This window comes from Polypterus senegalus, chromosome 3 (genome assembly GCF_016835505.1).
Source record: "Polypterus senegalus isolate Bchr_013 chromosome 3, ASM1683550v1, whole genome shotgun sequence".
NCBI lineage: Eukaryota > Metazoa > Chordata > Cladistia > Polypteriformes > Polypteridae > Polypterus > Polypterus senegalus.
Window position 1 is genome coordinate 47266242 of NC_053156.1, and position 12744 is coordinate 47278985.

At 37.2% G+C, this 12744-nt stretch overlaps 1 protein-coding gene across 1 annotated transcript in view; it reads left to right on the top strand.

Moving 5' to 3' along the window:
• The window catches only part of zanl (zonadhesin, like), a 119894-nt gene that overhangs the window by 85670 nt on the left and 21480 nt on the right, over positions 1–12744 (top strand). Inside the window, exons 38-42 of the mRNA XM_039749641.1 lie at positions 340–614; positions 4502–4717; positions 8440–8580; positions 11981–12228; positions 12355–12484. Of these exons, the coding sequence (XP_039605575.1) occupies positions 340–614; positions 4502–4717; positions 8440–8580; positions 11981–12228; positions 12355–12484 (1010 nt within the window). The remainder of the gene's footprint in view (positions 1–339; positions 615–4501; positions 4718–8439; positions 8581–11980; positions 12229–12354; positions 12485–12744) is intronic.

Sequence of the window (12744 nt, forward strand, 5' to 3'; positions counted from 1 at the left end):
AAGCTAGGAGAAAAAATGGAATATAATGTGTTGGTATTTTACAGTATTTCAAATTCAGTCCCAGTATATCTTATATTGTTTTTATTCATATTTTGTTTACTCTGTAACAATAAAAGCTAAAGAGTAATTTCATTATCACCCAGCCATAAAATGTACAGTATGGAAATAAACATACATAATGTGCACAGCAAACATATGACATCCAACAATTTTACACTGATTAAAAGTAGTTTAAAATTCGGGGCAATTTAATTATTTATGTCAAGTTTAAAAGTAACTAATTAATTTCCTTACTTGACTTTAGTACCCAGCAGTAAACATGCCAGTTCTCTTTTGCAGTTGCCAATCTGATGATCGTGAGGATCTGAATGCCCAGTGTGGTGCACAGGACAAGGACTATTACAGTAAGCTTTGCTCTGATGTGCTGGTAAAGGACAAAAACTTCTTGCCCTGTCACTCTATCATAAAACCTGAGGCCTTTGTGGAAAACTGCATCTTTGATATGTGCGAGTACCAAGGCATGATGGCAACTCTGTGTGACAACGTGGAAGCCTACGCTCAGGCCTGCCAGGGACTGGGAATAACAGTGAAATGGAGGAACTCAACTTTCTGCCGTGAGTGCTGGCTAAGTTATGTAAGGGTGGGGGTTCAACACATGCAGATTTCAATTCATAAACAATCCCGGGGGGTTGTGGGAATTGCAGTGGACACATATTTGTCAAATGTGCACATTTTATTCAAGTAAGAATGGCCTCAAGTTTGGAATCCTTGTAATTTTTAAATTAATAAAGCTGGCTTGAATCACTTTTTGCAGCTGTGTATAAAAAGAAGTAAGTCACGCACTTAACAGGTTTGTTCTGAAAATTATAAGATTTGATAAGTGCAAATCATAAGCACGTTCAATGATTAAATAGGAGGTTAATGTCATTCTCCTTTAATACCTAGCCACCTATTTGGCTTTTTGTCACATCCACATGTTCAAACTGTTTCTTTCCTTCCTGTTATTACGAGGATAAATCAATAAGTCAATGCACTTTGAAAATTACATGGTAACTGCAAGAGTAAGATATTGAGAGACACAGTACAACACATTCGCAATGGCTTATGGGTAGTTCAAACGTGCACAGCGTGGCACTCTGACGTTAGTTTAGTCAAGGTCTAGTTAGCCAAGGTCAAATTCTCTGAGGAATTGCATCATTGTTGAACAACATGCTCAGTAGTGAGATTTCTTTGGGCAAAGAAAGTAAAACCTGCTGAAATTCATCAAAGTTGGAGAAAAAATCATGACTCAACAAAAAGTCTATGAATGGGTGGAAAGGTTTAAAGTGTTGAAGAGAAAGTGTAACCGATGAAGTCTGATTTGGTCAACCATCAACATCACGCACACAAGCCCTCATCGATGCGGTGAATGCCTTTATCAGAGAATAGTGACGTTGTCTACAATTGATGCAGGTTTAGATATTAGCTATGGATCTGCACATGCCATAGTGCATGATGACTTGGATACTACAAGTTTGCAATAGATTAGTACCCAAACAGCTTACTGATCTGAAATAAACTGTTGTTATTATTGTTATTGTTGTTTTTATGAAATGGTACTAAATTTGGTAGATCAGTCTTCCAATTTAAATATCAAGTCAGCCTTTATGTGTGTTACGTAGAATCTTTCAAGAAGAAGCAAGTGATTTAACAAAACAGTACAGTAGTCATCTCCATTCATTCGTCCATATTTATATACACAAATGCATGGGGAGCAGTTAAAATAAACAAAACGCTGTGCATGCTGTCCTGCACAGATTACTAACAGTATGGCAAAGTAAAGAGGATATTGATAAAGATGTTAAGAATTACTTGCGTATTGACTCTTTAGGATATTTGTCACAAAAAATATATTTCGCAATATTCAGTAGAAAAAAATAATATTTACCAGAGGAGTAGGATGTGTTCTGAATGATTGTGGATATGACACATTTCACTCAATAGATACAATATGTTCTGTGTAAAAGTCATTTAAATGTTTGCATATAATTTTTGCCCATACCTTGCACTAGTCATGCACTGATACACCCAGAGCAATAAAGTGCTTGTGTCACATGTTCATTTCAAATTCTGCATATCTGCTAAAAGTTTACAAATTTAAATTCAAAATATAGCTTTTATCTAGCACTTATGATCCACCAATAACGACAGTCCCTAACTAGTAAATAATATTGCACATCCTACTCCTGACATACTATAAGATGCAGGATATTAAACAATTCTAGACACTACTCACAGTGTAATGCACAAAATCACAATATGTGTATGTGTATATATATATATATATATATATTGTCACAAGAACGAGACATGGACAGATAAAGGTTTGGGGCAGCCACCCGTATAATGTGGTATCCTGGCTGCAAAAGTCATTTTAACAAATAAGCAGCATTGAAGTGCATTCAACTGAGTCCAAAACAAGACTGAGGAAACAAAGGAAAAGGGGCAGGTTTTAAAGGGGGAGACAGGAAGTGAGGTCATATGGATCCGGCACGTGGTCTTCCACCATTGGTTCATAGCCGGACATGACATCAGAGGGACTGGAGCTGGTGTGGCCGACTTCCATTGGCTCAGTCCCGAAGTGATGTCAGGAGAGCCAGGTGAAATCCCCCGGGAAGGGTCTACAGGCAAGGGAGAAAAAGAGTCAGTGCACTCTGCCACACACCGGCATGCCTCTGAACTGCCTTCACTCAAGCCCTTTAGCTGCCTCCCATGCGCACGTGTGACAATATATATATATATATATATATATATATATATATATATATATATATATATATATACATATACATATACATATATATACATATGTGTGTGTGTATATATATATTTTTTTTTTTATTATTTTTGGATCTCTTCAAAATTTAATATCTGTTCACTTTTACTTTTACATTTATCTGGCGTTCCTTGATACAACTTAATACTATCAAAAAATTCCCTCTAGTGCTTAAAAGTATAGTTTTGTTTTTTGCCCTTGGGCTTTTCTTAAAGGTTTAAAGGAACATTTCACCCAAAAATAATATTTTTATGTTACTTACCTCATGGAGTCTGTAGTGATAGCTGAGAAAAATGTTTATTCCAATGTTTTCATGCAGAAAAGACACAGAGAGAGAGAAACAACATAAAACAGCAATCAAAATGTGAAATTTCAAAATAATAACAGCATTTAAAGATTTATTGATATTTTAACAATTTAAAATCTGAGTTTAGAGACTAATAAAAATACAAATGACTTCAATTGGTGCAGTATGTGAAACAGGCTTTAAATGAGACTGGATTCACCATGGCATAATGAACACACACTATCTTACATTAGACAGAAAAATTACATTGTAATTTATATTCTTCTTGCGCCTGCATTTATATCAAAGCTAAAGATTCATTACTGTAGGACAAACTGTGATTGTTAAACCACTGCTAAGCCTGTTTCTATTTGGTTTTCTATCATATTTTCTTTATCTTCTTGATGTTCTTTGTCGACATCCTGTATATACTGGAGTGGCATTCATTATTGTCTTTTGCCTATGCTGCGGCCTATTTCACAGTGCATCTGACCTATGATAGCTGAAAAATGGGGCTAAAAAAATGTGGGTTCATATTCAAATTTATACTCATGTGTACAAAGTACAATGAAATACTTACTTGCATTTCTTATTTTACATCCATATGTATTTGCTTAGCAAATGCTTTTATCCAAATCTACTTATAAAAGTGGTCAACTTAATCAAGTAACCATCAGTCTGGGGGACTGTTTAGGAAGAAGGGTTACAAGACAAGTTAAAAAATTGATTATCACAATTAAAGAGCTTTATACCAGACAGAACACAATACCAGTTAATCTTTCTTTAGTTACAAAAGACTATCATAAAATCATTTTTAGTTAGACAGATGATCATAGAACAAGAGACACATTAAACACATCTTAAATACATTGAGGAGGTTTGCCAGCCAGATGGAGGTGGTCACCTTGTTCCACCACTTGAAGAGTCTGGATTGAGATTGTATACCATGCAATCATGCATCTAATCATGCAAGTAACTGTCAATGGTCCTAAAATAGAGGAAGGAAAAAAAATGACTGTGCATGATGTCTATGATCTTTAATAATTCTGTAAGGACTTAAGGTAGAGTGTTTTTTTTTTTGAACAGGAGAGTTGTTGTGTATCAGTAATACTTTATGCTGAGCCAACTTTCAATAAATTTCAACCAGTGAAAAAATATTTACACATATTGTTATACAGTACAACTATCTCTAATGCTTCCATGAGAAATGGGAAATTAATACTAACATCCACAAAATTATCCACAAAGCAATCAATTAAAAGAATCTGAAACAAACAAAAAAGACTAACTTATAGTAATACAGTTACACATGCAATACATGAAATCTCACACATTCACTGCCTCTTCATTCACTCACTTTTTCTCTAGTCTAATGACCTTTATTAATTCTTTCTTCTTAGCACTTCCTTGCCCACCCAACAGCCATTACTTGGAATGCAGTGCTCCCTGTCCACCCACCTGTGCAAATCTGTATGCTGAGGCAAGCTGTGGACGGCCACAGGGCAACTGTGTGGAAGGGTGTCAATGCAATGCAGGATTTGTTCTTAGTGATGGCCTCTGTGTGCCACTGAAGAGCTGTGGCTGTGTGGACAACCAGGGAGAGTATCATAATGTAAGTATTAAAGGTTTATATTGTGTTTTTCACGATGATTATATTTGAGAAATGCATCAGATTTACACTGTGAACTCAGGCAGGCAGGCCAAGAGAAAAAGTGAGTACACTTCTAAGTGAAAAATGTCCAAAGTGTGCCCAATTAGCCATTTTCCCTCCCTGGTGTCATGTGACTCGCTAGTGTTACAAGGTCTCAGGTGTGAATGGGGAGCAGGTGTGTTACATTTGGTGTTATCACTCTCACACTCTCTCATACTGGTCACTGGAAGTTCAACATGGCACCTAATGGCAAATCTGATCTGAAAAAAAGAACTGTTGCTCTACATAGAGATGGCCTAGGCTATAAGAAGTTTGCCAACTCCCTGAAACTGAGCTGCAGCATGGTGGCCAAGACCATACAGCAGTTTAACAGGACAGGTTCCATTCATTACAGGCCTCACCATGGTTAGCCAAAGAAGTTGAGTGCACATGCTCAGCGTCATATCCAGAGGTTGTCTTTTGAAAATAGACATATGAGTGCTGCCAGCATTGCTTCAGAGGTTGAAGGGGTGGGGGGTCAGCCTGTCAGTGCTCAGACCATACGCCGCACACTGCAACAAATTGGTCTGCATGGCTGTCGTCCCAGAAGAAAACCTCCTCTAAAGATGAAGCACAAGAAAGCCTGCAAACAGTTTGCTTAAGACAAGCAGACTAGCATGGATTACTGGAACCATGTCCTGTGGTCTGATGAGACCAGGATAAACTTATTTGGTTCAGATGGTGTCGTGTGTGGCGGAAACCAAGTAAGAAGTACAAAGACAAGCGTGTCTTGCCTACAGTCAAGCATGGTGGTGGAAGTGTCATAGTTTGGGGCTGCATGAGTGCTGCCGGCACTGGGGAGCTACAGTTCATTGAGGAAACCATGAATGCCAACATGTACTGTGACATGCTGAAGCAGAGCATGATCCCCTCCCTTCGGAAACTGGGCCGCAAGGCAGTATTCCAATATGATAATGACCCCAAACACACCTCCAAGACGACCACTGCCTTGCTAAAGAAACTGAGGGTAAAGATGCTGGACAGGCCAAGCATGTCTCCAGACCTAAACCCTATTGAGCATCTGTGGGGCATCCTCAAATGGAAGGTGGAGGAGTGCAAGGTCTCTAAGATCCACCAGCTCCGTGATGTCGTCATGGAGGAGTGGCAGAGGATTCCAGTGGCAACCTGTGAAGCTCTAGTAAACTCCATGCCCAAGAGAGTTAAGGCAGTGCTGGAAAATAATGGTGGCCACACAAAATATTGACACTTTGGGCAAAATTTGAACATTTTTCACTTTGTTGCCAGCGGTTTAGACATCAATGGCTGTGTGTTGAGTTATTTTAAGGGGACAGCAAATTTACATTGTTATACAAGCTGTACACTGACTACTTTACATTGTATCAAAGTGTCATATCTTCAGTGTTGTCCCATGAAAAGATATAATAAAATGTTTATAAAAATGTGAGGGGTATACTCACTTTTGTGAGATACTGTAGATAGATAGATGAAAACAGGCATAATAAGACGATGCATTGGCTATGAGAATTAAAGATCCTCAGAAGTGTTTCTTTCTGTGTATTATAACAATGTGTTATGGGGAGGATGGACATGATTAGTCATTATGCCTTTTAATTTTCTTTTCCTTCACAAGCTCTAATTAGTTCAGGGTCAGTCCAGTGATGTAGATAGCCTTTCTGATTAATTTTCTCAGGCGTCTGCTATCCTTTGACCTGGCATTGTTACCCAACAGACACAAGTGTAAAACAGTACACTAACTATAGGAAGAATATTCCCAGCAGGTTGTTACAAGTATTAAAAGACTGGAGTCTCTTCAAGGCCCACTAAAATTCTGCATATGCAGCATCAGGAGATGTACCCATGTTTATGTTGCTCTTCATCATTTAAAACCAGAGCCTAGAGTGAATCTGAGAAACATCATTATACAGCTGAAAAATAATATTTTACTGCAACAGATACCACATTTCTATGTATTTAAGACATACTGTACTGTATAAATTGAAGATATCAAGGAACTGTTATAACTGTTATAATTATTATTTTTGATACTTTTTAATTTTAGATTAAGCATCACATTTAGTTTTTCTATTTTATTTGCCTACTGTATATACCTTCTCTTTACAGAGCATAGTTTCCAAGTTATTTTAAACAAAGTCATACAGACAAACTTTTGACTCCATATTGGAAAAACAACAAATTACTGAAGAAGAGTGTTTACATTAGACAAGCAGAAGAAGAAAATTCTTTATCTAAGGTCTTGTTGCTTTCATTATGGCATGACCTGACGCTAGTCAATAACTCTGATATCACCAATGCATTATCTATGGCACACCTTGGCACAGGTTCCATATTACTGAGCAGAAACTTAGACTCACTTTTTTTTGTAGTTCCAGGAACCTAAAAGAACAGCAGTGTAATCATAACATGAATCAGACTTAGCCTCCAGTCTGTATCAGCACCTGACCACCACTGTAATTATGTCAGCCAGATGCAGATGTGCATAGTTGACACAGCATAAATGCAGAGGTTAAGAGATTAGGAAAAGTGTGAGAGTTAAATGGACCACCACCACCTAAGTTGAATGTTACTTTCTATTTGTGAGGCAGAGAATACCACAAAAATGGAGAGAAACATTTCAGGAAAATGCTTTCTTTATCCCGTACAAAAATCACCTCATAGAAATAGGATTCATTCCACTGCCTTTAGATCATAGTGAAGTATGTCTCTAAAATATTAATTAAAAAAATAATTCTCCAAAAGTACAAAGCAGGCCTATTCAAATGGCAACCTGTGGGCCACATGCAGTCTCTGATGCAACCTCTGAGTGACCCCACGTTTCTGCCTCTTCCTGCTCTTTTACCATTTGCTCCCCACTCACCCTGGTCCTGTCACCCAGCTCTCTTTAAAGAGGTACCCTGAGCTCTCACAAACTGCTTTCTCCCAAGACTCGAAACCCCATGCAGTAGCGAGACACATCACAATATCAACATAATGCAAGATGTGTAACAAAGCCATGCATAATTACATATGTAGTGATTTAAAACAAGCACATGTTCCCTCAGTGTACAGTAGACGTTGTATTCATGTGTGTTAGTTGTTGTTATCACTTCCTATGGGATTGTGCAGTGAAAGCCTTGATAGTTTTAATAGTTCTTTTTTTATTCTGTTGAATGTACTCTGTGATGTGGTTGGGTCGTGTATACACAATGGTGCAACAGTAGCGTTACTGCCTCGCAGTAAGGATATCATGGGTTTGTAATACGGGTCCTCTCTGCATGAGTAGCGAGAAAAGTGCTATATAAATGTAAAGAATTGTTATTATCGTACAACCAAAATATGGGAAACAAATATTATTGTTAATACTGTGCACTATTTTGTTTTATGCACTTTGAGATGTGCCTATGTCAGATATGACCAGAATGTTTTTTTTTTGATGGGCCTGTGTCAGATGTGACCAAATTTAAAAGGGAAACAAAGAATAAACATTATTTGTTTTTAAATACATTAAATTTGTGTTGGTTCAAATTTTTTCATTATCTGCTGCTTACAGGACACTGAACATGTTTGGCACAGCTATATTTTTTGGTGTGAAAATCTGGCCTGTCTGAATTTGTAATTACATAGCTCTGGTCTAGAGAAGTATGAAATCTGGGACCATTATATGACCAGCCATCTCCCTCTTATAGGTAGACGACTACTGGCTGACAAGGCACTGTGAGGAAGAGTGTCGCTGCCAAAAGGGAGGACTTCTTGAATGCAGCAGCTTCAAGTGCAATGACCACTCCTACTGTGCCCTGAACAGTGATGGCAACCGCTACTGCAAGCCTGACAGTGAGTTTCTGTTTGACTTCAACTGCCATAGATTAGGACTTGATGAAAGAAACTAGTAGGAAAAGAAACAAATTCTACAGGTTTAGATGGGTGTCTTTCAGTGGCATAGCTAACTTGCTGAAGACCCCTGAGCAGCACCCTGAGGTGGGCCCCTCCTGTCTAGCATAACTGTTAGTAATTTATTCGTAATTAGATCCTAGGGGGTGGCTGGGCAGTGGCATCCGCGACCACATCACTATTATATCACACGCTGGTGACAAGCAAACCACCCCTCTAAATGGAATTTGTAATAACTTTTTTAATTGTTTTATTACAGCCATTGCAAGTTACCAAAAATAAATTGTGGTAATGGAATGTGGTAGGTGTGGGTAGTAGTAATAGTACATAAATATATGTAAAATGTGGACCTGCTTACTTTTTCAAGACAACTTTGTGATGGAAGATGATTAAAATGTAATGTAAGCTAGAAAGTAGAAATATATCTTTAGTTTATCCACTCTTATTGTCACATGCCAACTGGGATACTTCTGCCCTTCATTTGTTTACTGGAAAAAATTTTAAACTATTGTGACTTGCAAAATTTGATCGATGCACAGTTGAACATGGTTGTACTGTAAAATGTATGCTACTTAGAAAGGAATGTGGTTTTTATAATGCCTATCGGCATCAACTTTTTCTTTGATTGACTGGGTCTGGTTTTGAGGTCTTATATGAGGCTAATTTGTCTAGTCAAGTTGACAAGAGTAGTTATTACAGGGTGTCTATGACTTTTCTGAGTACTCTGTCACTGACCTTTTACAATTATAATTTTGCAATGTGCATATATCTGACTGAGCCATCACGGGGTTCTGTAGTTTAGGCCATTTCTATAGCTTATTAAGTAAGCCTGAACCTAGAGAATGATAGTCAGGCAGAAATGTGAGAAACTAATGTATGGAGTTTGATCAACTGGCTGTACTTGGTGTGTGTGTCTTTTGTTACAGTACATATAGTAAATGCCTGGAAATAACTTTCACTTTATGGCAGTCTTTTTGTTAAAAGGTTTGATTAAATTATAAAATGAGAATAAATTGGAATTAGATATATTTAGACACAACAAGTGTGTCCATCCTATTCAACTAGATTGTCCAAAATAACAAAGTTGAGATGTGAAAGACCCAACAGACCTGCACTCCATCACACTACATGGAAATTTATTATATGAGAAACACTTTTCAACATTTGTGCAAAGTCTTAACAAATGTCCTGCTATACCTCTGTGTTCTTGTTGATTTAATTTATTTTAAAGTAAGGGCTGGAATCCACTGTAATAATTCCTTTCATAAATTTAAACACTTCAATCTTGTCCTCTCTAAATCTCTGTTTGCTTAAACTTAAAAGCTACAACCCCTTTAATCTCTTCTTATAACTCAATACTCCTTAGTCCTGTAATCAGCCAAGTTGTTCTTCTCTGGAGTTTCTCTAATCCTGCTGTCTTTTTTCTAATAAAACTGTACATGGTACTCCTGGTGAGGCCTCACTGGTGTGTTGTAAAGTTTAAACACAACCTCCCTTGACTTGTACCTCACACATTGTGATATATAATCTAACATCCTATTAGCTTTTTTTGATTGCTTCTGTATGCTGTCTGGATGTTGACAGTGTCTAGTCCACTAAAACTCCAAAGGTCCTTCTCATAAGGTGTACTTTCAAGTTTCAGAGCTCCCATGGTGTATTCAACTCTAGCATTTTTACTTCTTATGTATAATATTTTACATTTACTTACATCTGCCCAAGCCTGTATGCTATCTAAATCCCTCTGTAACAATTTATTAAATAAACATAACATAAATGTCAATATAATAAAGCCATGCAGGGTGGAGGCCAACCAAGGAGAAAAACACTAATAATTTACTTATAGGCAATAATAAAAGTTAACTTTTGAATCCAAGTGCATTACCATTAAATGAGTGAGCACAGCACCAAGTGCATGTGAAATGCACGAGCTTTAAACTTGGTAGAGGATAGCACAGCGCACCAAAAAGACTAATGTGATACCCATCTATTGGTGTCAAGTACATAGGTGAGAGCATGCCATCGAAGTTCATATTTAACCTCTTTGGTGCTTACCCTGAGAGTATCTCTGACTCAGAATTCTATGTAAAAGCAGTTATGCCTAAATATCTCTTGGGATTTAGCTATTATAATCCAATGTACAGCATCAAGTCCAAATAAAGCTTGAGACAGTATTCTGCTACCATCTAGTGAATAAAACAAGAAGCTGCTGCATTATGCTACAAGAAAATCATGAATATTCATATTTCACTAGGGTAGTGTATCAATATTCATTAATAGGGTGGAATGTTCAACCAAAAACACAATGGTGTGTAAACAAAACCTGTGAAACGGATGCATACAACACTACCTAAATGAACTGCCATTATATGCCAGTAGGTGTATTGCAAAAAAGCAAATTGATTGTAATTTAGTTGAAGGACAAAAAGGATGTTTGCCCATTTAGCACTGTTAACAATGCAGCAACTGTCATTCTTGTCAAGGGATATGTGGAAGTCACTAAGCCTTTTGCTGTGGTAGCCTAAAATAACACAAAGGGAACATCAGTTATGCAGATCAGGCACTAACATTCTAATCTTTCACACTGAAGCAACACAAAATAACTGTTTCACACAGGACATACCTTTCCTACTGTAGTCATGTTGAAATTTTGGTATTTACATGTTTCCATTTCATGTATTAAAATTTTTTCTTGGTGAAAGAAAATCAGTGTTTTTGACTCGATTTTCCAATGATAAACATAACACCAAGGAGCCTACAACCTATATCCACTATAATATGGTTTCTTTCTTGGCGTCTTTGGCAATGTCCACATATTAATTACTGTCATTACCCATTTTAAAATGCAGACTGGATAGAAGGAAACTCATCTCAAGTCACTATCAAGGATAACGGTTTCTAAGTGTACTAAAAGGTCGCTCAGTCAGATCATTCCTATTATGACCACTGTTCTTGACAGATGACATTCCCCACTCCTAAAAACCATGATTCTAGTTTTATTTACCATTGGGCTCTTTTGGTACCAGTGTATGGAAAACTCTCATTTATGCATTTGAGGATTAATTGGCACTGTAATGCCAAACCATCACAGTTAAAATAAACAAATATGATTAACACTCAACATAGCGTTATTTGTGCTTTAAAGTTCTATATGATATTGTCCACAATAAAGGATGCAAAGTTAAGCACAAATTAATTTATTGAAATTAACATTTTAATGAAAAATGATTATTTTTTTACCTTTGTTTCAAAGTTCTTTTCATCTGAACACCTCTTTAACATGCCTTGTCGTTATCAAATTTAACAGTATCCTAGTCTTCTGTAATGTGTTTTTTCGTCTTTACAGAGTTTGATAAGTGCATTATCTCTGGTGACCCTCACTATAGAACATTTGATAACTTCGTGCACCACTACCAAGGCAAAAACACATATGTGCTAGTGAAAACCTTCAACCTTCCCTCTTCCTTTGTGCCATTCACCATCAGTGGTCAAAACAAGCAGAGTCGCTCAAACAGACGGGTCTCCTTCTTGTATGAGGTGCACATCGATGTCTACGGCTACAGTATAAGACTCTTACAAGACAGGAAGCTTTTGGTAAGTTCAAATAAAAGACATTTTAGCAAGAGATGAGGATAAATGTGTTTTCTGAAACAACTCAATGAAGACTCTATCCAATGATGCAGAATAATGTCATTAATTATTTTGTTCTCGCCAAATCAGGTCAATGGAGAAAATGTCCAAGTTCCTTTAAGACCTACTGGAGGCCTTCATTTATTCCAGCAGTCAAGAGCAATTATCTTGGATACAGACTTTGGACTAAAAATTCGTTTTGATGGAAGAGAATATGCAGGTATAAAATGCTAAAAAGTACACTGTAAAGAAAATAACATGAATAAAGGTTTTTAATGTAGTTATGTCCTTATTGGCTACTTGGCTACTCCTCGACCTTTCCAAGGTGTGGACATTCTCAAGGCAGAGTCATACTCTTCTCAAGGCACCCAACATTACCACATCAATCCATTTCTTTTTTGACTATTACCTTTGCCTCATTTCGCGTTTCAACTCAGGAATTTTCCTGCCCATGCAGCTTCTCATTCTCAAGTTAATCTT